We start from the raw sequence: 26,089 nt of genomic DNA, 5'->3' as shown, positions 1-26,089 counted from the left end.
TACGATGGGTTATTGGGTCTCTATTTTCAAATACGGAAGATCTATCTATGGCTCAATATCTATATGAGTCATCTTCACAAATGGACTGCAAATATTATCAAAGATGTTACATGCTCTGGCTATATTGTGCACTGCACACTCTTAGACAGACTTACAATGATACGGGCTCAGACTAACATGCTGTGAAATACTTTTTTTCCGAGAGCTGTACATGAATTGACAAAGCAAGGTTAGTTATAATTGAGGGATTCTTAATGGAAAAATAATTAAAGAGGTGCACTAGTTGTTGGGTTTAGAATGTACTGTTTCTGTGTGCGCTATGCATAGGATCATGACATTAAACTAAATGTTCACTGTTTTACCACACCAATAAGTAAAGTATCTTATCAATCCTATGTCGCACCCTCCTAGTTACACTAGGTGGACCTAGATCCCTAATGGTTAGGTGCAATAGCCACAGCGGTCAAATTCGTGTCAGGGCTGAGAGATTCTGCAGGCCAGCTCCTGTGGAACTTCCCCCTGGTCTGAGACTTTCATAGGAGGGCCTTGGAGGCAGTGATTGGATCTGAGGAGTGGTAGGCTGCACCGTTGAGGGACCTCAGTCAATCCCCAGCAGGCGGCTTGTCAAGGGGCTGGAATCCCTAAAAGGTGTCAGAGTCTGCTCAGCAGGGGGAGTTGGAGTTGGATAGTGGGAGAGGAGTGACAAGCAGAAAGATGTTAGGCTGGAGGAAGAAGGCTGCCAGGAGGCCTGCTGGGATTGGGCCTGCCTGCGAGCCTGGAGCTGGAAAGGTGGAAACCTCAGAACTCACTGTTCCCCTAAGAGAGGACTACCTATGTGGCAAGGAAGGAGCAGCTCAGCTGATAGGCCTGTTGGCAGCAGCCATTGCATAAGCTGAACAGAGGAGGATCTGGCTGAGTACACCTGCACCCCCTGGGCGGATAGCAGAAGAAGCACTCTGGAGGGAAACCAGATTAGCCCTCTGTTAGTGACGGTGCACCTTATTTAAGGAAACAGGAGCCAGATCCCCTGCTTAGGAAGAAAGCCCTTCAGACTGCTGGGTGAAGAGGAATTCATCTAGATTTCTGGTCGTACAAATGGAGCTGCTAGCTAGCACTCCAACAGAGACTGTGTGTCAGAAAGAAGAAACCGTGAATAGTTCAGGAAGTTGAGCTCAGATTTCAGTTCCTTGGGGAGTCCTATACACCCCTTTACCCTATCCAAGTTTAATCCCCTCAATAAAACAACGCTTAAAGCCTGATTACTGTCTGTGGATGAAAGTTGTGTGGTAAATGCTAACTGACTGGAGGTGCAGGACTATAGGGGGACCCAAAATTCATCAGCGATCCCTAAGGGGGTAGTGCTACACCTATTTACATTTTCTGATTTCACCTTTGATTTGTTTGTTATGTATGACATATTGCAGCCTACAGAAAAATATACATATACAATATCTGTGCCATATGTACTTCATAGAGGTGGTGTACTATAGACAAAGAAAAAAACAATACTTTTTATAATATTACTTTCATTTCTGGCGTTATGACTGATTTGTTAACAAGGCAGTTATTATCCATAGCAGTATACTGTAGTGAATCTGTTTCGGAAATATAGGTCCACTGAACACTTTTTCTGCAGCATTGTTTAAATTCATCCTGTGGGAAAAAATAATATTGGTCATTAAAGAAAAAAAAGAAGACGCAAAACAGAGAAAATTAGATTGTAGTGTAGGAGTAGACAGACATGTTTTCATTTCATTTTGAATGCATTCGTAATGTAAATATTTCATTTCAGTCTTGTTCTTTTTTGGTATTTGTTTCATTTCTGCACAATTCGTTTCGTATATTAGATAACCTGGGTAGATTTAAAAAGATAAGTCTTTATTCTATGTTAAGTGGGTTAGCTGGTTGTTAAGGAGTGAGTGGCCATCACGTCCTTAGCCAGTTCCCGCCTGGCCAATAGCAAATTGACAGCCGAGTGGGATTTTCATCAATCCGGGTAGGCATCATATGATGTCCTCCCGGATCACGCCACATGCGCACCTTTGGGGGGCCAAGCTGCAGCGAGATCTGATGATAGATCTGTGTACCGGCCCGTTGCTAGTACCATGTGACTATTGTGACCAATCACAGCAGGTCACATGGCAATTGTAAACAATGGATGACTTCCTTTCAAGCCATCCATTGTATAATATTGTGTTGCTAGCTGTGATTGGTCACAGTGATCACATGGTAAAGACTGAGCCAATTGCAGCCCATCTGTGTCATGTGATTAGCTGTGACCAATCACAGCTAATCACAACAAAAAAAACCTGAATTAATTTATTAATTTTAGTTAAATGCTTGCTTATAGCAATGAAATTCTTTGCTATAGGCAATCAGAATGTGTAAAAAAAATACTGATCACTTCCCCAGAGTAGCATAATATTACTACGGTAACTTTATACTACTCTTTATGACAAAAATTGCAACTTCAAAAAACTCACCAAGCCTCTTACTGAATACCTCAGACTGTCTTCTTTCCAAAAAGGGGTAATTTGAGGTACATCTGTACTGTCCTTGGCCTCAAGAAATTAGATCAGCTGCCAGTACATCATCATTGATCAATTATCAGATATATGCTATAGCTTGTGGACTCTATAACTTTCCTACACACTAAATAATAAATACTGATTTGGGTTTTTTTTACCAAAGAAATGTACCTGAATTCATTTTGGCATAAATTTATGAAGAACAGTTATTTATTGCAAAATTGTATAACAGAAATGAAATGAAGAAAAACGTGTTTTTTTCAAAATTTTCTCTTTTTTCATTTTTTAGCAAAAAACAAAAACCCCAGTGGTGATTAAATACCACTAAAAGAAAGCTCTGTTTGTGTGAACAAAATGATACATTTTAGTTTGGGTACAGTTTTGCATACCTGTGCAATTGTCATTCAAAGTGCGAGAGTGCTGAAAGCTGAAAATTGGCCTGGGCAGGAAGGGGGTAAAAGTGCCCGGTATTGAAGTGGTTAACAACCATGATTTATGTAAACAAAACAAATGCCATTTAAAAAAATGGCCTAGGGCCGGATATGAATTTTGGAGGGGACCATGCCAATTTTTTTTTATATTGGAGAGGGATTCTAATCGAAGGGCCTGGTATGGATTTGGCGCGACACACATGCTATGTTTTTTTTTTTTAACCTGCACTTGTTTTGTTAACTTTCTGCTGTCAGCAGGGAATCCCACTGACAGCATATAAGTCATGGCTGTTAAAGACATGATGGTGATATGCTCCTAAACACGCAGCTGTTCACAATGAATTTGTTATGTATCGAACAAAAATGTGACATCATTTGATTGAAACGAATATGTCCCTTTTTTTTTTTATAACTATTTCTTGATTTGTTGCTTTTCCTTTCTATGTCCATTTGGAAACTGGGATGCGTTTCCAAATGGACATGTGAAAAGCAAATTAAAATGAATCACACATGTCTAGGAATAGACTATGTTCACTGTGAAAAGTGAATTTTCACTTTTAATAGTGAATTTTCATTAAGCTTAGAGAACAAGGTGAAACTGTATTTACTTTTGTCCAATCATGTGCAAGTAAAATAAGAAACAAAACAACAGTGTGGTATATTTCTCATCTATGCAACAGAAAAATTCACCTAACATCTGCTCATTTGTTGATCAAGATTTGATGCTCAGCATTAAAGTGTTACTAAACCCAGGACCCTGCATTCACTATATCGGGTCTCCCACAGTACGCACAACAATTATTTTAATAAATATAAACTGCTAAATACCTTTTCTCATCAGCAGTTAGAGCAGTCTTGTGACTTCAGCTGACCACTGGTTAAAGCTTGTAGGAGTTTTCTTTCTGCTCTAGGAAGATGCAAAACCCCTGACCTCTATCTGGACAGTGCTGATTGTCCCTGTACTGATCACATGCACTCTCTCAAGAAAAAAAAAAACTATCTAGCAATACACACTAAACTGAGCATGTGCAGAAGGGATATGGGTTCAGTCTGTCTTATCATGTGGACATCTGAACAAGAGGAGGAGCAGAGAAGACAGGATCAAACAGCCTTTTTACACAATTCAGAGGATTAACCCCTTAGGTTCCACAGTGAGTATAACAAGCATGCTTTACTGCATATACAGACTGATTTAACTGTTGTAGGTTTAATAACACTTTAACTCTTTTTATCATAGTGGGGTTTTTGCTCATTTTGCATCCAATATTCGCCAGGTGATAATGCATCAAACAACATTCACCCAACATCTGTTTTTCAGTGGGAAAAAGCACTTTATCATACTATTCTATTCAATACAGTGAAGAATGTGTATTTCAAGGTGCTTCTTTTCTTTGAAGCTGTAGATTTTTCATCTAAGGATAGTGCTCAACCAGTGTTTTTTTAAGATATCACATTCATAATATATTTTTAAAAACTTCTTTGTGCCATGGACAAACTTGCACAGAGTATCATTATTGCATTACCTATTGCGGGCTTTCTCAACATTTTTACTCCGGAGGAACTCTTAAAGATAGTTTTCAGACATCAGGGAACCCCTACTAATAACAATTCATCAGGAATTAGTGGGAAAAATGCCTCTTATACTGGTGGCTAGTGGGAAGAACCCAGCCTTCACAATTTAGGTCAGAATGGCACTTACAGGTAGATAAACAAATCATTGGTGACATGCCACTAGCTCTGCCAAGTGGCATTGGCCTGAGAATTATGCAGGCAACATCACATGGGAGGTCAATCAGGCACAGCTCAAGGAACCCCTGGACACCTGTGGCGGAACCCTGGGGTTCCACAGAACCCAGGTTGAGAATGACTGATCTATCATTCTATTTTATTTGGAGATATTACTGTGAGTGCAAGCAATAGTGTGTATCTGAAGCAGTTGAAGGTTCCTGGGGTATTCTGCAAGATATATGCAGGTATGGGCAGTCACCTTTGTCTACCTACTTATAATTCACATAACCAGTTTAACAGCTTAGAATAACTGGTTTGATTTTCTTTTCTCAGTTGTATGGGTATGCATATCCAACTTTATGAGTAAAGCACAGATTTAAATAAAGTTATTGTCATCCCTGTAACATGTACCCTTAAGACATCCGTCTAGGCTTTGAACCATTTTTCTTGAGCCTTTCTGCCTGCCATAATGCATGAAAAGCATATTAATAATTCCAAAACTTGTATTTCAATTTTAACATGATGATAACTAAAGGAAATTTTGGGGAGGAGATGTAGGGGAGGTTAGTGTAGAGGCCTAGGGCACCCATTGCACATTGCTCCTTGGTTTCCAACAAGAGATTATCTGCTTTACAAATATGGTTCTTGCACAGTGGAGTCCATGAGCACTGCTTTGCAGGTGCTGTGGAAAATCTCAAGGTTTCCATAAACATATATGAGGATGACTGCTTTAATCTACATGTCACAGTGTGATGTTCTGAGACCAGCATCATGCCAGTCAGAATTTGTAAGGGGTATGGCCTGAAAGGGACCTTTCTGCATATACGGTGGGATTGCTCTTAAATAAAACCATTCTGGGCACATAAATTGGTCAATATTCTTTACCGGATTACCCTCTACTAGTACCGTTCCATGCCACCTATATCTCTGTGGGCAACTTTAAAAGATCCTTATAGCCTCATCTTTTAAATTCAGAGAAAAGTTTAATGCTCTTTGAATTGAAAATTTCCTTTGGTCTCATCAGTAATGGACTGGATAAAGTATAGGATATTAGAGAAGAGGAATAGTGATCTATATATAATGATAAATAAAAAGTATAATATATCAGCATCATGGATTGAGTTTGCATCCTCTGTGTAAACAACTGTTTATTTAGATCCAAGGAGGTTTCTGTCTAATGATTATTCAGGTAAGGTTTCCAACTGGATATAGAAACCAAGGAATTGTTTCTGTCTGTTCTATGTGTTTTCATTTCATTGAATTGTATTTGTGTGTTTTTCCATTTCTTGTTTGTTATTCTGACATTATACGCATTGTTATATGAGTAGAGAGCTAAATAAAGATTTAATTTTAAAAATTACCTGGAGAAGCCACGTTTGCAAATGCAGCAATGGAGGTAAGTGTAACTTACAACTTTACTTTGCCGCCCCACATCTACAAAAACATTGTTTGTGGAGTACTCCATTCCTGTGGCTTCTGGACCTGAGATCTGTGACTTGATTATCCATTACTATTGCGCTATGTACTGTCATTCTGATAACTATAAAAAACACATAATACAATCACAAACCACTTACTGTTGCTCTAAGAAACACGACATTAGCCTCTTCCAGAGTACATGGTATGCAACAAGCCCAGACATTCCAGTCGGGTTTCCAATAGAATAGAAGCCAAAGCAATCCTAAAGTAAACACTTGTCCAGCAATGCATAATACTTTCTTCCACTTAACTGTTCTGTACCCAAATATTTCCTGTATAAATTAAAAAATAAAATTTTAGTTCTATCTATTAAAAATATTTCATACATAGTGTTCAATAATAATAAACATTCATGACAAATATATAACGATATAAAATACTGTACAACATGTAAGAGATCCATGTAAAATATTTAAAAAAAACAAAAACGGCTGAAGCTCTGTTAAATGGAAAGATTGTCAATTGTGCCAACAATGATTGTTGCTTGTTGCCACACATTTTATAGCTGAAAAGCAGAAAATCACCGAGGTCTTGAACAAAGCATCTTTCCCTATGGGAAACTCAAAGTCCAGGTGAATCTTTGCATGGTGTATGAGAAATTGTCAGCAATAGTAAATAACAAGAGTACCAAAAAAACACAACCTGCCTACAAAGTTCAGTGTATCACTTTTTGTAAATCTTAAATTATTTGTCAAGAAGATGTGACAGAAGATCATGCCATCAACTTACCAACCGGCCTAGCCTCCCAGCCCTTCTCCCTTCCCACTATCTCCTTCCCTCCTGCACCCAGTCCCCTATTATCTTACTTTGTCTTACCTGTGATCTCCAAGCCACCCCCTCGTCACTTAGCACCCTGCCACGCTTTTCTGCCCCCTAATGCTAGCTACAGAGTGCAATCCTACCATTCCTACAAAACCAGACAACACATTTTCATTACTGTGCATAGTTAATTACAAGTTAAACAAGTAGGAATGAATGTTGCAATACAACATGTTTTAATCTTTACCAATGAATGAATAAATGTCAAAATGTACTTCTGTCTCCTACCAGTCTTGTCTCCTATTTTGTCTAACACAAGTTCTGTCTGCCACCTGCCTTAACCTCTTGCCTGTCTGACTACACTTCTTCCTCTATATTTGGTACCACATTTGGTTGTCTGCTGTTTCTCTGCCTGCCTATCTAAGCCCTTGCATCTCTCTAACACTGTGCATGTCTGTTGTTGGCTGTTGCCTCCAGCAATACAGAGGGTCTATGGAATTCCCTGACAAGATCACTTTTTCCAATTCCTTGGCTCTGCATATGCCGTAATGCCCATGAATAATTTTTTCTAAAAAATGAAAATGCGTGTTGTTTAACCTTTTTTTGCATTAAAGGATTTGCAGCACCATCTAACTGTGTTTTGAATATGTTCACATTTTGCAGAGGTGATCAAATATTAACAAAAGAAAGCTCTATTTGTGGGAAATAGAACATAAATGTCATTTAGGTACAGCATTGCATGACCGCACAATTGTCAGTTATATAACCGCAGTGCTGTATCACAAAAAATGGCCTGGTCAAAAAGAGAAAATCTTCCGGAGTTGAAGTGGTTAAAAAGTTTGTAAATCCTATGTAATTAAAGCTGAATTCCAGGAATTCATGAACTTTGCAAAAAGTGTAGACACACTATTAGTTAAGTCCAGTTAGGTGCATTTCACATCCAGGACTTATTCCTATTACTTATATGAAACAGTTCCCAGAGGATAGACTCTGGCTGTGAGAAGAGAAATGCACACAGAGTAGCTATGCCCATCCCTCCCCTCTGCTGCCCATTCACAGAAGCCTTTGTATTTTGTGAATTTTCATAATACAAAGGTTTCTGTGAATGGGCAGAAGGGAGGGGAGGGGCAGGCATAGCAGTTTCACCGACTCTGCTCTTGAAAGAACTGAGACCACAGTGAGCAGCATCAGAGATCTGGAAGCTATCCTCCTGAAGCACAATAAATCAGTCAAACGTGAATAACAGAGAAAAGTCTATGAGGCGGCAAGCACCTTATTAGACTTAACTTATGGTGTTTCTGCAGTTTTTATAAAATAGCTGAATTTATGGAATTCAGCTTTAAGCTTGCATGTGCTTTGCCTACTCGGGTATTTTTTTGGTCATTTTACCTTTTTAATGTGCTATATTCCACCTGGAAATCCTTCCAGTCACAGCACTTTCTGAAGCAAGGTGAAAACACTCAGAAATAGTATTATAGACCCACTCTGGATTTCATTTATTGAGATTGACTACAAGTAACTGTGCTGACACAGAGCATGGCCGAAGTCTCTCAGCATTTTCAGCATGCCTAAAAATGCCATTCAGTACTTGTCACATCATCGGCACTGACTCTGGCCTTATAGAACAAAGAAAGCTTGACAGTGATCAAAAGAAAAATGAACTTGAAGGTTAAAGTCTTTTAAAAGAAATTTGCATGTGTAATGCCAAGATTATAAGGCTACATATGATAGATGTTAGAGGCAATGATGCTTTGCATCTTTTCCAATATAAAAGCATTAAGGCTCAACTCAAGCTAGAACATTATTTTAAGTTTCAGACAGAACAGAGAAGTCTAGACATTAACAACCGTACCTGACAGAGGTTCTAAACCTCTCCTAATATTTTTGTGTTTGCTATTTATGTACCTGTTGAGGCATTTCCCTCAACATCCTAGTCTATCTGGCCCCTTTAAACTGAAAAGAAGTGATAGGAAATCTTCACAGCAAGGATATAATGAAGAGATTAGGCAGGGCAGTAACTAGTACTGTGTTTGCAGAAACACATCAACAAATAAAGCTGAAACCTTAGTCTGTGTAGCTAATCACATTACTAAAGCTGCATTTTTCTCACCATAATATTAGTCTGCACAAGGAACTATATCAGCTAAATAGTGCTGAGTTTTGGCAGTTTTGGTAGGTAGCCCCAGGGGGGTCAATGCTGACTCACAATGCTACCATATTCTTTTACATGGGAAATCCAAATGGTTTCATCTTTTATGTCACTGAGATTTCTTTTGAGCTTCAGAAATCACTCACAAACAAGGCAGGACTGGTCCAGTTCACTACAACAGTGTTTTAAGAAAAATAAATTAAAGTGATTTCCCAAAAAATACATTAGATTCTGTAGATGAGCATTGCCAGTTATTGCATGTACACAGTGCAGGTGAGTTCAATGCTATAAAAAATTTTTGGTAAATCTGTAAAAATGTCTCTGTGATATAATTCCTGTATATGCAAACTCAGCTCAGTCGTAAGATATTAATGGATTAAAAAGTAACCGGACAAATTTTCCTACTTTTGAAAATTTGGCCTTAAGCACTCCTCTGCGATGTGTGACAGCTGCATTTGTGTAGAATCATTGTAACCGGAAAGCTTGGTCAATAGTATTTTGGGGTAAAATATAGGGTGTGAAATGGTAACATGACAACTATAAATGGTGCAAAGACAATATAGCTATAACGTAAGCATGCTCTATACCAGGCCTTAGTTATATGTAGCTTGAAGAGTCAAATAGGTCGCTATCCTGCGTGGAACACTCACATATCTTGTATAATTATTTTATTGAAAGTTATTATATTATACAGTATAGAGCAAGAATACTTCTAATATGTCTCTTTCACCCATACCTAACTACTTCCTCTTTGTTTATTAATATTAGCCACCTCAAAGCCCTGGAAACCTGTTAAGGCACATATAATGCAAATGTCACAGCACATTTAAGGTCCCCATCTCTAATGTATTCAAAGGATAAATTAATTTTTTTTTTTTTTCCATAAAAGTTTATTTAGAAGTGACAACATGTTACAGGAAAATATAAAGAAATGCACAGACAGCATCAATCAGGTCATAGATACAGCTTAAACCAAAATACAGGAAGAAACAACATGGTAGAGTGCGACACTGTGGATAACAGAAGCATGGCAAATTACGGCAGAGATAGGCCTGTAGTACTCCAGGTTCAAAAATGTACAATAGAGAAGGTAATAACAGCTTACTTCCACCAAGTGAATATTGGCGTACTGGCCTATGCATGGAGGAAATGAACCTTCAGAGCCTAAACCAAAAGCAGTGCGCTATCATGAGGCCAAATGAGCATCGCAGTATAAGAGAAGATGTCATGAGTACCATTGACTATCCTAGAAGATATAAGCTAACCATACACCAAGTAATCCTGGATAAAATGAAGACTAAGCCTGATCGAAGACTAAGAGGTTGTCGAGAAAGAAAAGAAAAAAGGGGAATAGAAAGAAAGAAAAGGATAAGAAAAGGAAAAGAATGGGAGTCATAGTAGAGAGAGAGAAGAGAAAGAGGGGAAAAAAAAAAATAATAAAAAAATAAAAAGGGGGGGGGGGGGGGGAGAGGAGGGGGAGAGGGAGAAGGGGGGATAAGAGGCCAAAAAAAAAAAAAAGGGGGAAGCAAGGGAAGCGAAAGGTCCGGGCTGCGAAGTGTGTGTCAACAGTGTTAATGGAGATCATAAATGAGAGTGTCAAGAATTTAAACACTCACCAAAGCTAAGCAGGCAAATATAAATTACCGGAAAGGAGGTCATTACCACGCAGATTATGAAAGAACCAAGGGCATAACCAGAGGTAGGGCTGAGCTCAATCAGGTATCCCGACCCATGAGAGATCCGAATTCAGGGGTAGTTACAAAGTGGGTCCAGCAAGCCCAAACATGTGAGTATTTAGTTGGCATGTCAAGTGCAGTCGCAATCAGTTCCTCCATTTCCGCCACTTTGCTTATTCGATTGAGCCAATCGCGTATAGTTGGGGGGTGAGTGGAGCCCCATAGCACAGGAAGACAGAGTCGGGCCGCGTTGATCATATGCATCGCTAGGGACTTGAAATATTGACTCCTAGGAATGGGGGTATGATGAAGCAATAGCTGAGCAGCAGAGAAAACTATGGGCAAAGTGGTCACTGAAGTCACCAACCGGTGGACCTCCAGCCAGAATGGTTGAATAAGTGGACAGGACCACCAAATATGCAAGAAAGAGCCATCAGGTGTCCCACATCTCCAGCATACATCAGGGACAGAAGAGTTAAACCGATGAAGTCTGGAGGGAGTACGATACCATCTAGTGGCTAATTTGTAGCCATTTTCCTGCGTCAAAACATTATTCGAGCAGGAGTGGGAGTACATAAAAATGCGGTCCCAATCCGACTCCGATAAATCCGTCTTTAGGTCTCTGTTCCACGCACGGCAAGAGGGGAAAGAAGTGCAAGTCCTGCTGTCCCCTAGGAGAGGATAAATCTCAGAGATCAAATGCGTCCGCGGTTCGGATTTAGAGCATAAGGATTCAAATGGAGTAACAGGGCGAGTCCAATTATGGCGGGATTTATGGAAAAGCAGGAAGTGTCTAATCTGAAGAAAGGCCCAGAGAGGGAATTCGCGGATATTCAAGCTAACCTTCAGCTCCTGTAATGTTTTCACCTTGCCGGAGTGAAGAAAATGTTTTACTAGAATCTGATCGTGTGGCCAGTAATTTGATAAAAAATCCTTGTGCAACCCTGGGGGAAAATCTGGATTCAGGCGGAGCGACGTCAAGGGACTAGGAGAGTCTGAAACGGACGACGTTTTACAAGCCTTGCGGAAAACTTCTAACGTGGGACCTATCAAAGGATGGGAGAGGTGAACCTGAGGTGTGTGTTTCGGCAATAGCCAAGGGATCGATGGTAGGGGAGTGGGCGAAAAAGCCTTCTCCAAAAGGACCCAGTCTTTGGAAGCAGAATGAATGTGCCAGTCGACTATGCGGGAAAGATGACATGCCCAGTAATAGCGGTGTAGGTCAGGGAGCCCAATGCCCCCGCTGAGTTTGGGACGAGTTAGCTGAGAGAACGAGACCCGCGGACGCTTGTGATTCCATAAAAAGAATGAACATAGTTTCTTACAAGAAGCAAAGAATGTCATTGGAAGTAGAATTGGCAAAGTTTGGAAGAGATAGAGGAGACGCGGAAGTATATTCATTTTAATAATTGCAGCCCTACCAAACCAAGAGAAGCAAGGGCGATGCCACTTGTTTAGGTCTTCCTGTATGACTTTGAAAACCGGTACGAAATTTTTGGCATAAAGGTCGTCCAGATTACGGGTGAGATGTATACCAAGATATGGAAGGGCATCCCTCACCCACTGAAATGGAAAATGAGATTCACAGAAGGAGACGAGATCAGTGGGAAGGGTTATGTTGAGGGCGAATGACTTTGAAAAATTAATTTTCAGGTTCGACAAAAAGCGGAAAAAAGCAAAGTCTTTCAGCAAACTCGGTAGAGTGGTGCGAGGGTCAGCCAAAAAAAGAAGGATATCATCCGCATAAGCAGCAATTTTGTATTCTTTGTCTGCTATCCTGATCCCCTTAATATCTGGATTAGCGCGAAGTTGTCTCAAAAGAGGTTCAAGGGAAATGACGAACAAAAGCGGGGATAGGGGGCAACCCTGACGAGTGCCATTTCCAAGGCGAAAAGGGTTTGATAAGTGTCCATTAACGCGAACTTGAGCTGTAGGGCCCGAGTATAGGGTCATAATAAAGTTCAGCATTTTCTCGCCCAGGCCCAAAGCTACCAGCGATCCCCGCAAATAATCCCAAGCAATCCTGTCAAAGGCCTTCTCAGCGTCCAATGAAAGGAAGAAGGCCGGAGAGTTTGATTTGCAAAGCCAGTGTTGGAGATTAAGGGCCTTGATAGTGTTGTCCCTTGCTTCTCTACCAGGGATAAATCCCACCTGATCCAAGTTAATGAGGGAGGGGAGCAAAGGGAGAAGTCGGTTAGCAAGCATCTTTGCAAACAACTTAATATCCACATTTAGCAGGGAGATGGGTCTGTAATTAGACACCTGAGAGATATCTTTACCGCTTTTGGGGATGACGGAAATGTGTGCTTCCAACAGCCTATGATGTGGCCTAGGGGACTGAGAAAGAGTATTGAAAGCGGAAAAAAATGGAGTACTCAGAATGTCCAGAAAGGATTTATAATAAGCCGCAGACAAGCCGTCAGGACCCGGACTTTTGCCCGCTTTCAACTGCCGTACTGCGCACTGCAATTCGCTTAAGGTCAGATCTTGGTCCAGCGATAAAACCGTCTCCTCAGAGAGAGCGTTTGGACCATGAAGACGAAGAAATTCAGAGATTAGGGACACTCTAGGCCTGTCAATGTGCATCGGGGGACGTTCTGGTGGAAGATTATAAAGGGACTTATAAAAATGTTCGAACTGAGAGGCAATATCAGGATTGGATGTGGCCATCACACCCCCAGGGCCTCTTATTTTATGTATAGTCATATGGGAACGTTTTTCCCGAAGAGCCCGAGCTAGAAACCTCCCGCTTTTATTGGCAAACTCATAATAAAGCTTGTGGGAGAGGATGAATCTTTTCTTGACCACTTTGCCCAGCTCAGTGAGAAGTCGCAAGTGAGCATTTGTGAGTTCCGAAAGAGTCGACGCAGCCAGAGTCTGTTTATGTGCCCTCTCCAAAGAGCGTATCCTATCTGTAAGTAGCTGCAAACGTTGCTGTCTGTCTTTCTTACGTCTCGTTGCTGCCGCTATAAGGCAACCCCGGATAACACATTTATGAGCCTCCCACTGCGTAAGGGGGGAGGTATCCGAAGAGCCATTTAAAGAGAAATATTCACGCAGATCAGAGCGAATGTCTTGTTCTATAGCACAGTCTGCTAGAAGCGAGGCGTCTAAGCGCCATAGCTTCGAGCGAGCAAATTTCTCCGGGAGCCGCAAGGTTACGGTTATGGGGTGGTGATCGGAGAGGACCATCGGCTCTATAGAAGCAGCATGTAGAAATGGGAGGTCCGATTGTGACAGAAAAAGGTAATCAATCCTAGAATACTTATTGTGCGGCGGAGAAAAGAACGTGTAATCCTTAACAGTGGGGTGGAGTGTGCGCCAGGAGTCATGTAATTGCAAGTGTTGCAACTGCAAATGTATCTGCCTAAGGGCCTTAAAAGGCAAAAACGAACTGCCGGAGGAGTCTAGCAATGGGTTTAATGGGACATTCAAGTCCCCCCCCAGTATCAGCATACCTGATTGAAACTCAGCCAAAGTAGCAGCAGTCATACGCATGAACGAGACCTGTTTGGTATTGGGAGCATAAATGTTGGCAAGTGTGATGGGTCTGTTGGAAAAAGAGCCCTTTACAAACAGATATCTGCCCTCCGGGTCAGCAAGGGAATCCTGTAGCACGAATGGAAGATGTCTGGCAAACAGGATAGCCACTCCTTTCGATTTAGCCAGTGGATTGGTGGCATGAAGAACAGTAGGGTATCTGAAGTTAAAAAGCTTGGGTATGGAGTCCCTGCGAAAATGCGTTTCCTGGAGGAGGAGTATATCCGCCCTTTGCTTATGCGCGTAAGAAAGCAACATAGATCGCTTTTCGGGAGTGTTCAAACCCTGAACATTGAGCGAAAGAATTTTTAAGGACAGCAGTCCCGCGTTAGAGGCGGGAGAAAGCATGACTGTCGAGCTTGTTCGCGGAAGCCTGATGACACAACTGCAAATGTGCAGGGAGGGAGGAGAAAAGAGAAAAAAAAAAAAAAAATGGGGGGGGGTGGAGTAGGAGAAGAGGGAGAGAAGTAAGGGGGGGGGTAGAGAGCGAGAAAAAAAAAAAAAAAAAAAAAAAAAAGAGAAGGAGAAAGAGAACTCCCAAGAGAGAGAAAAAAAAAAAAAAAAAAAGAGAGGGAGGAAAGGGGGGGAAAGTACTACACGGCTCGGGGAGAAGACCAGCTAGTCCACGTATGAAAGGAGAAGTACAGAAAGAAGGAGGAAAAACAGAAAAAGAAAAAAATTAGAGCCAAAGAGAGAGAAAAAAAAAAAAAAAGGGGGGGGGGGGGTGAGAAAAACGAGAGAGAAGAAAAAGTAGAGGAGAGAAAACTAATAATAGTAGCCTAATGTAGGAGGTCAGTGAAAGCTCACAGAGCTCACTGTGTGGGGAACGAAGTAAGCGTTGAGCCAAGAGTGAAGCAACCGCCGGCCGGTCGCCTTGTAAAGTGCATAATCAAAAAGACAAAACTAAAGGAGGGTGAGTGTTGAAAAAGGGGGGGCTCAAGCAAGGCATGTAATACTGTGTACAGTAAAGGCCAAGCTAAAAGGGAAAAGACCTTGGACAACCCCAAGAGGTGATAAGCCAGGAGGCGTATGCGGGTGCCCGCGGCGGGCACGCTGGCAAAAAGGGGCAACAGTGACGGGATAATAGGTCACAGATATTCCATTATACGGATTGAGAAGATATCGAGGGGCTAACCAATCCTGCACGAGGACAGGGCAAATTATATCCGTATAAGAACAGAACCTACAGGCAGGATATGTAAAACAGTAGATCTGTGAGAGGCCGTAAGGAGTAATACAGGCTTATCAATTAAAGAAGCAATAATACAACATAACATATGAACAAATGCCATACAGGAAAAACAAATTTCAATTTTCAATACAAAAACTGAGGTCAGGAGAGAACCCTAGAAAACAGTATACCCCAGCTTCAGGCATCCGTACTACTCAGGATCCCCAGACTCAGTGCCAGAACTGTTACCCCGTGGAGACGAGCTCATCTAATTATAGCAAAATATGGAACGGATTCTACCAAAACCCCTGTGACACCCACGAGAATGAGCAGCACCTCTCCCATAACCAATGCTGAAAGGAGGGGGGGGCACACCCCCAGGACTGGGGGGAAGCATAGAGCCCCAAGACAGCCGTAAGCGCTTACATAAAAGCAGGTCACAGGGGAGTACACCAACCGGCTCCGTGAGGCCTCAAACAAAGTGCGCAGAGGTGATGGTCATTCACGCGGCATTGTTCAGAATGTAACAGGGCTCCCATCAATCCCCTGGCAGCAGCAATGTGAGGTAGATCCCTCTCCCCCTCGTCCCACCCCCCTCCCCCTAAATAACAACTGCCCCTCATCAAAATCTCGTATCTAGTGCAGAACTCAAAAAGGATATCAAAAGTAACCACGGGTATCATATAGAGCACGTGTCCGAAGCAGGAGCAGAGGCAACTCCCTCCGGTCAAATAGACCCCAAAAGGCTGCAAAAATCCTTCAGATGAAGCCGGGTCGCGGCCTGGGCTTGCAGTGCAGTACAAACTGGAAGGAGCCGGCCTTCCCGAGAGCTTTCATCAAACCGGAACAAGAGGAGCTTAAGACAGGAAGTGAACCGGGCACCCGGAAGGAGATAGAGACCCCTGCCGTGGGAGCAAGACCATTCTTCTTCAGTAGGCAATATACTGCGTGGAGATAGCTCCACGATGCAATAGGCGCAGAGATCCAGAGCAAGAGCAGTAGGCTTGTTAGAGCAAGGAGAATCCGCAAACCAATGGGGTGTATACAGGATGTCGATCTTGAACAAGTCTCCTGACCTGTACGCTAATAAATATCACCCCAAAACCTGGGGAGGTGGCATATCACATGGATGACTAAAGCCTGCGGGAGCGACTGTAACGAGGCAACAGTAACCGTTGGGGCAAACCAGTAGAGCCCTACTCAAAGCAAAAGTAGCTGGCCAATCACAAATCAACAGGAAAACTGGAAAAACGGAGGCTGAGAGCCTGCTGGTGTAGCGGATCATTGGTTCTCGTGCCGAGGCTTCCTGTGCGCCGGGGAGGCCGTGGGACTGGAAGTGTCCATAGAGGCCCCTGCAGAGAATCGTGGAGGTGTCGAAGGGACCATCCGGCGCCGTCGCTGAGCAGGGTTAGGCCCGCCCGTTGCACCATCTTCAGCTCTCAGATCTGGGGCACGTGGCAACCTCATAGACCCGTTCCAATCGGGTAAGGCAATCGGAGGAATATCCAAAGCAGAGCAAAAAGATGGCAGTTCATCAGGAACACGTAGGTTGAAATTACGGCCATTCACTTGAGCAGAAAGGCAGAACGGAAACCGCCATCTATAGGGGATGTTGCGCGTGCGGAGAGTATCCAATAGGGGGCGCAGCGCCCGCCTTTGTTGCAGGGTCAGATTGGATAGGTCCTGATATAGCTGTATCTCCGCCCCCTCATAAGCAAGATGTCTTCTCCCCCTGGCGCATTTGAGGATATCCTCTTTAAGCGGGTAACTTTCAAGACAGCAAATTACGTCCCTGGGAGGGTCTGTGTCTCCCCCCCTAGGACGGGTTGCCCGGTGTACATGTTCAATAACAATCATGGTTGAAGGTGGGCGACCTAGGAGGTCATTAAAGATAGCTATTACCGCTTTAGGGACATCACAAGGTTCCACTGATTCAAGAAGGCCCCGGACCCTAATGTTGCGTCTGCGTCCACGATTGTCTAAGTCCTCAATGTGTCTATAAAAATCTCGAATGGTCGACACGTGCAGCGCTGATTGTTGTTGTAAATCAGAAATTGCCGCCTGATTCTGCCTGGTATCCAGCTCCACCCGCTCCACCCTTGTGCCCATAGAGCGGATGTCATCTCTCAATTCAGTGAGGGCAGAGGTTAATGTGGTGGTTAAGGTGGTCTTTATATCAGCTGCCACAGCCTGGAGGTCCCTTAATGATAGGGAATGTGTAGCACGTGAGGAATGTGAGGAATCCAGCTGTGGCACTGTGTCCAGCACAGCATATTCGGCTGTGCTTGCAGAGCCTGTGTCAGAGACTGCAGAGGGAGGGGGAGAGGGGGAGGGAGCTGGAGAGGGAGAGGGCTGCGGCCCGTCTTTCAGCTGGGAGCGGAAGAGCTCCTTTATATGCCTCCCCTGAGTGTTCTGACCCCGCGGGGACCGCGATCTGGCCCCAGAGGGTGCCCTGTCGGTCTTCCCCATAGCAGAGGGGAGATGTCTCACCCGTCAATGCAGAGCGGCAGCAAGGTAGGAACCGGTCGGCGGGAGCTCCGTGATTACGCGGCCATCTTCACTCGCGGCTCGGCCACGCCCCCGATAAATTAATTTTTATCTGAGAAGCCAACATTGTTCTACCAGTCACTGCAGCTAAAAAAACAGTACCATCTATTACCATTCATCACTGCTGGCAGAGGGCAGGTGCAGGTTTTTTTCCTGCTCCAGATCCCTGTTGTTCCATTAAATTCTTGAGGTGAATATGGGTATGGACAAAGTGGATGTTATTTTCCTTATCTTTCAGCTCAGCAATTTCTGTGGAGCTACTCTGCTCCAAACCTGGTATCAATGTCCAGACAAGTCAGGCAGTGATTCTCATGACTTTTGCAGGACATATTTACATTCATTCAGTCTATTCATTTTTTTGCAGAGATCTGTAGGGTACTGTTGATTTTTTTTAGATTACTTAAATTTACATTTATCCTTTAAGCTTTTAAGTCCCCAAAACTTTATCTATGTCTAGTCATATAAAAAGAGAAGCTCCAAATCCTTTAGGTGCCTGGCCATGGTTCAGCATGTCCCTCTTTAGAGAAAGGTGAACCTTTTGAACTGTTTGTTAACAGTATTGCAAAGAGGTTGAATAGTTATGAAACAGTTGCGTACGGTATTTTACTTTAAGTCCTTAGGTCTTTTTAAAGTAGTTTGGCAGCCTAGCAGTAATGTACTATTATGTTGTGAAACTATGGGATCAAATCATTGACTATGATGATCATTATTTTTCTATCATGACTGTTATCTTCAGCTAAGAGTGCTAAAAATAGGAAATGCTGCCTAACCCGACGCAAGGCATAGGACAGTTACAAAACGTATACGTAATTCTGAAATGTTATTCTTTAAATTAGCTCCCCAGGCTGTATATAAAATACAATTGGGACACTACTTAACTTACCCAAGTCTGCCCTCAGATGACCCTCTTGGGTGCCTATTCCATTAGTGAATAACAATTATCAGAAACTGCATCCAGGTCAGTTGACCCAGTGGCAGACATAGTGTAAGGGACCGCCCGGCGACACCACTAGCACTCCACTAATTAGGCATCCCCAGCGCACGGAGTCTAAGTCCCAGAGTACTTGTTCACCAGGGCCCCTGATGGTGGGGATGGACTTGGAGTACCCCGGGACCAGGTCGTGCCTACTGAGGATACCCGCCAGTGGTAGGGGTGTTCGCCAGGGGCTCCCACGGGAGAGAGCCTGATATGAGAAGGCCTGGAGACCCCGTTGAGAGGGATGGATGGTTGGATGGCTGAGCAAGTGCAAAGTCAGGCAAGCCGGGTCGGTAACGATGGGGACGGTGTGGTACAAAGCAGCGGGCAGAGAATAGTCGGGTCACACGCCAGGTCAGCAACAGTAAGTCAGGTCCAATAGGGGGCATCCAGGAGAGAGGTCAGGCAAAGCAAGGGTCTGGGCAGGAGAATACAGCAGTGGTCAGCAACTCACTAAAAACAGGTTCAGGATACAGGATGCAGGATAAGACCAGAAGGCACCGAATGACAGCTCAGGGTCGTTTAAATATCGCGCCCTGCGCTGCCATTGGTGCCCAGCGGGCGGCCACGGCATCTACTGCGCATGCGCAAACTCGAACGCCGCGCCGACCTGGACCTAGTGCCCGCGTCCCTGCACAGGGTGGCGCACTGCGCATGCGCCGGGACCATCGCTGCGGGGATCGTGGAGATCCCTGACACATAGTCAGCAAGAGACCCCTTTGCATAAATACTTTTTTAGGCCCACCCCAAGACTCACACACACATAAAAAATACCTGTTCTAATGGCAAGTAACACATGCATGATAGGTCACTGAATTATTTGAGAAAATTCTCATTTCAAGTAAAAAAGAAAAAAATGTTCCACACCACAATGACAATTATGTTTATAAATTGATCTTGTTTTATGAGAAAGTTGCCATGGGTAAAAATAAGTAATCTATCTTAGTGAATTAATGTGATTGTAAAGCTTATTTTTTATTAAAATAATAAACGTGTTATACTTAACTGTAGGCCTGAACCTCCTCTTCTCTGGTTCCCCATGGGCACTCTGGGCTCCTCATTTTCTCGGGGCACCGCTATAGGAAGCCACTTCCTATGGGGGTACATCTGGGGGCTCGTTCCTATGCCTGTCTGTGTGCATCTATTGACACACACAGCACAACTCAGCCCCATCGCACCTCCTACTTCCCACATCTTATTATTGCTACCAAAGTGGTGAGCATCCCCACTGACTAATAACATTGAGCAACCAAAGCTTGACTTACTCTGATATTTGCATAATGGAGTGTACTGGGTGTGGAGGCTTTCTGAAGATGCCTGTATTATCTAATGATATGAGCATACTGTATATATGCAGAAACCTGGCAACGTTTAATAAGCATTTATATCTTTCCAGGTTCATCTGGAAGTCTTATACAACTTCTGATTGTGGCTCCAGTAGCTAGTGTAGTGGTTATACTTCTAGGGCCCTTTTAAACCAGTATTCAGTCATGATCCATCTGTCAGTTTCTATATGGATCCAGACTGAACCACAATGTATGGCCCCTTTCTGTCTGTCCCTTTTTTATCCATCTGTTTTTAGATGAAAAACAGACAGCATTGCATGTCTATGGGCTAACAGTAGTAAATGAATGGGCATCTGTTTACATTTGTTTAAAAGATAAACTCACTTTAAAAAAAAATAAAAAAAAGTCCATATGTTTACGGGACACAGCCGATGACATATCACTACAACGGCCCTTTGCCAGTGTCATGTGACCACTGTGACCAATCAGGTGGATTGTATACAATGGATGGCTTCCTGTCATGCCATTCATTGTATACAATTGTGTTGTTAGTTGCGATTGATCAAAGCAGTCACATGGTACAGACAGGGTCAATCACAGCCCATCTGTATCATGTGATCAGCTTTGCCCAAACACAGCTAATCACATCAACAGACTGAATGGATTAGTTTCATTCAGTAACAATGATTGCAAATATCAATGAAATACATTGGTATTAGCAATCATAAAGTGTAAAAAAAAAATCCTGATCACTTGCCCAGAGTAGCTCAGTGTGACTATGGTAACATTGTATTGCTTTGGTCACAGTGTGTTAAAAAAAAATTGTAGAAAAAAGGAAAAAAAATGTAATAACAAATAAAAAAATAATAGAAAAATTTGAAAAAAATTTAAATAAAATTATTATTTTTAGTTTTTTTTACATACTGTCACCAATCTGTGTCCCTGATCACCGTCACACCAGTTATATAATCATGCTCTACTGAACTGGTGATAATATGTAAAAAATTAAAAAAGTTTATATTTTTTTTTCTTAATTTCTACATTTTCCAAAAAATTGTAACAAAAAATTACAACCTCCAAAAAACTCACCATGCCTCTTACTAAATACCTTGGACAGTCTATTTTCCAAAAAATGGGTAATTTGGGGGTATTTGTACTATGCTGGCGTTTTCGGGCCTCAAGAAATGAGATTGGCCGTCAGTACATTAATTGATCGATTGTCAGATATAAATACAATGGTTTGTGGACTCTATAACTTTCCTACAGACTAAATAATATACACTAATTTGGGGTATTTTCAATAAAGAAATGTAGCAGACTACATTTTGACCTAAATTTATGAAGAAATGTTATTTATTTGCAAAATTGTATAACAAAAACAAAGAAAGTTTTTTTCAAAAGTTTCAGGTTTTTTTTTTATTTAGCAAAAAATAATAAACTCAGTGGTGATTAAATACCGCCAAAAGAAAGCTCTATTTGTGTGAAAAAATTATAGCTTTTTTTGTGGGTACAGTGTTGCATGACCGCGCAATTGTCATTCAAAGTGCAACAACACTGAAAGCTGAACATTGGCCTGTTCAGGAAGGGGGTAAAAGTGCCTGGTATTTAAGTGGTTAAATTGCAGCTTGAAAAAGAAGAAGGAAGAGGGGCACCAGACTAAGTGCAGCATTAAATATACAATTTATTAGTAAATATGACAATTAGCAACTCACAGGAAGTAAAAAAGAAATTAGTATGTCATCAAACGTAGTCCGGGTTCCCAGGAGGCAATGGAGAACAAGTGGTATCCATGCGTCTGATTTTGGCTGGAAGGGTATCCTGGAGTGGCCAGCCGCTGAAGGGAGCCAGTGTGGAATGCAAATGGCACCTGGGCGGACGTGATGTCAGCGTAGGAGCGTGATGATGTGGATGGGTGGTAACGTAATTTCGAAGCGAAGCTTCTTCCTCAGACCTCTGCACTTAGTCCAGCGCCTCTCTTCCTTCTTCTTTTTCACATACAGAGTTCAGCTTTGCTCTAAGGGTGCTGCCACTGATGCCGCCGTTTGCAAATATATTGTCATTGTGAACACTAACGGTCCCCCACATGGACTTTTTGATGGATCATATGGACTTTCATGTAGCTTAATTATACCTCTCAAGTGCCAAATTTGTATATATTAAATGTCAGCTTGGCAGACCAGGAAAAGGTTGGTGAGCTTGAGAACCTTCCTCCTGAACCATACCAGGAGGCCACATGCCCTCAAAATGGGGGGGTGCATCTTACCAGGGGGGACACCTTGTCCAGATGTTGATGAGGACAAGGGCCTATTTCCCACTACCCTGGCTTAACGGTTGTAGTGGTCTGTAGGTGAGGGCTTATAGAAATCTGGAACCCCCCTTTAACCATAAGGGGCCCTAAGACCCCCCCCCCCCCATTAATTCACAAAAAATGTCACATGCAAATATGAACACAACACAGAATACAAATATCTATTAATGTACATCAGGAATCATGTCATCCAGTGATGTAGGTCCACATCAATCACAATAAATGACAGCTACTAACCCACACAAAACAAAGCACAAACCCATCACCTGTGGACTTCCGTCACTTGCCAGCACCAAATAACAGCTCCCCCACCACTGAATGGAAAAAAAAAGGGTCACGGTCATCAGCTGATGTCACTGGATGACCCCACCCCCTTGCAACACCATTGACTAAATATGGACATGTCTATATATGGCCAATGATGTACCCAAGTGACCCCCCCCCCAACCTTGTTTTCTTCAGCAGTGGACATTTTTAGTGAGCTTCCTGATTACGCCACATGGCAAAAAATGTAGAGGCTGCTTATGGTTGTTTTATCCGGCCAAATCCCTATGTCTTTTCCAGTTTCCGGTGTTTGGAATGCATGCCGAGGTCCAGGAAGTGGAACAGTGGTGCACAGGTACTGAGTGTATTGGTGCCGAGATATTGGGCACCACGTTTTGCAAGTGTATTGTTTACGTTATTTTGGTTCATGGCATTTGGAAATTTAGTGTGGGGTGTTTATGGGGAATGTAAGTGCCCACTTAGTTTCACTTTCACAACTAGGAGCACCGCTAGGTGCTCTTAACGACTTCCATACTTTTACCCCTTCCTGACCAGGCCAATATTCAGGTTTCAGTGCTGTCACAATTTGAATGACAATTGCACGGTCATACAACATTGTACCCAAACTAAAATTTTATCATTTTCTTCACACAACTAGAGCTTTCTTTTGGTGGTATTTAATCACCACTGAGGTTTTTATTTTTTGCTAAATTAACAAAAAAAGACCAAAAATTAAAAAATAAAAAGTTTTTCTTTGTTTCTGTTATAAAAGTTTGCAAATAAATAATTGTTCTTCAGAAATTTAGGCCAAGATGTATTCTGCTACATGTCTTTGGTGAAAATAACCCAAATTAGTATTTATTATTTAGTCTGTAGGAAAGTGATAGAGTTCAAAAACTATGGGATATATCTGATAATTGATCAATCCTGAAGTACTGACAGCCAATCTAATTTCTTGTGGTCCGAAAATGTCAGAACAGTACAGATATCCCCCAAATGACTCCTTTTTGCAAAGTAGACAGATGTATTTCATAACAGGCATGGTGAGTTTTTTTAAGTTGTAGTTTTTTTGTTATAATTTTTTGGAAAATAAAGAAATTAAAAAAATGATTTTCACTATTTTTTTTTTACATACTGTCACCAGTGCAGTACAGCATCACCATATAACTGGCATGGCGTTGATCAGGGACACTGACTGGTGACAGTACGAAAAAAATTTTATTTTTTTTATTTTTTATTACACTTTTTTTCTTTTTTTAAAGATTTTTTTTTCATATTTCACTTTGACCAAAGTAATATAATGTTACCATAGTAACATTGTACTACTTTGGGGAAGTGATCAGTATCATTCAAGGGTTTTTTTTTTAGAGTAGCTGTGATTTGGCAATGGCTAATCACATGCCACAGCTGGCCTGTGATTGGCCCATCTTGCACATGTGATCGCTGTGACCATTCACAGCTAGAGACACTTGTATACAATGGATGGCATGAAAGGAAGCCATCCATTGTATACAACTGTCATGTGACATGCTATGATTGGTCACAGCAGGTCACATGGTACTGGCAACAGGGTCGGTACACAGATCTGTCATCTGCTGTGTTCAGTGTACATGGCCGGTGACAGATCGCGCCGCAGGCGGCCCTGTGGGCATGTGCAATGCGTGCTCTGGAAAGGACATCATGTGGCCACATGAGGGATGAGCTGTTCGCCTGGCCGTCATCTGGCTATAGGCAGGGCGGCAATAGGTTAAAGGGGCAGCTGCAAAAAAATTGCACTGCCCTGCTCTTAATGGGGCAGCTACAAAAATATTGCAAATCACCTACAGTATATGGTGCAGGTGTACATAAGGTTTCACTTTTTGTAATATGTGAATGGTATTATGGTTCTGCACAGGCAGACATTTTTCTTGGAGGAAAGGCGCCATATCTCGTATTTTCTTTTTTCTTTTTTCTTTTTATATGGTTTTATTTGATTCATGATATTTGGAGAGTGTAATCGCTCAGCTGATGAAGTCACATGACAGTGATGCAATGCGTTGGGTGTAAGCGGAGGCAGATGACTCAGAAATAAGGAAGTACATGCTGTGATTTCCTGTTCTGTAAAGCAAGTTGTTTTATCTTGAATGTAAGTGCAACATTTTAATAAATATCGGAAGTTTTATTGATTTACTACACTATATGAGGCGTATTTTCTTTTGGGCGAGGCAACTGTTACCAACCTAAACAGTGGAAGCCTTAAGGTTACCTTAACATCTACCAAAGGAGAGGAGTGGACAGTGCCTAGTGGTTGAAAGAGATAGTGATTAACAATGGAGATATTTCAATAAATACGCAGTTTAACATTCATTGGAGTTGAGAGTTTTGAGAGCACAGAGGTGGCACTATTATGCATAAAATGCAAGTGAAGCATGAATCTCCATTTTGTGGTGTCAGATCACGCAATATTTGGAATTGAATGAACTTTATATGTTACATATATTTATATTTATTCATTTATATTATTTATTTATTTATGAGCTCTTTGTTATGAATTTAGTCACTGTGATTGTTCAGTATTTGATGGGTTGATGTTCATTTTATTATTCACAATTTTCTGCTAGCAGTGCTACATCAAACAACATCAATATTTAGAGCCCACTTATAGTTTCACTTTCATTTTCTTTAAAATGGTTGTAAAGGCTCAAGGCTTTTTAAAAAACCTGTGTGTAGCAGCCCTCCAGCCCCCAAATACTTTTGTGAGCCCCATCACAATCCAGCCACATGCAAAAGAGCCTCTGCTACCTGGGGACTCTCCCTCCTTTTTGGCTGAGACAGCAGTGGGAGCTGTCAATCAAAGCCAGTGAGCCAATGAGGATAGAGAGGGGGTGGGGCTGAGCCACAGTTCTGTGTGTGAACAGACATGCAGAGCAGTGGCTCGGAAGCGAGCCTGCTAGGGTGCCCCCATAGCAAGCAGCTTGTTGTGGGGGCACTTGGCAGGAGAGAGGGGCCAGTAGCACTGTCAGGGGACCCAAGTAGAAGAGAATTGCAGCTACTGTGTGAAAAACCACTGCACAGAGCAGGTAAGTATAACGTGTTTGTTAATTTAAAAAAAATCCCTTAAATATCACTTTAAGTTCCTGAAGTCTCTCTTGGTATGCTTTATCCTTCAGACAATTCACAGTTTCTATTGCCCATCTCTGGACTCGTTCTATTTTATCAATATCTTTTTGCAAGTGAGATCTCCAGAACTAGACACAATATAATCAAA

The 26,089-nt window shown here is 42.2% G+C and overlaps 1 protein-coding gene across 1 annotated transcript in view; it reads right to left on the bottom strand.

The window, feature by feature from the left end:
* Nucleotides 1-17,570, bottom strand: part of LOC149445014 (putative cation-transporting ATPase 13A4) — an 89,488-nt gene extending 71,918 nt beyond the window's left edge. Inside the window, exons 1-3 of the mRNA XM_089654290.1 lie at nt 17,364-17,570; nt 6,265-6,438; nt 1,525-1,653 (exon numbers count right to left, since the gene is read on the bottom strand). Of these exons, the coding sequence (XP_089510416.1) occupies nt 1,525-1,653; nt 6,265-6,438; nt 17,364-17,570 (510 nt within the window). The remainder of the gene's footprint in view (nt 1-1,524; nt 1,654-6,264; nt 6,439-17,363) is intronic.
* Between the last annotated feature and the right edge of the window lie 8,519 nt (nt 17,571-26,089).

The sequence above is a fragment of the Staurois parvus genome, unplaced genomic scaffold (assembly GCF_062004578.1).
Source record: "Staurois parvus isolate SC_StPar_1 unplaced genomic scaffold, SC_StPar_1.0 ptg000750l, whole genome shotgun sequence".
Taxonomy (NCBI): Eukaryota; Metazoa; Chordata; class Amphibia; order Anura; family Ranidae; genus Staurois; species Staurois parvus.
This window is presented reverse-complemented; position numbering and strand designations above follow the sequence as displayed.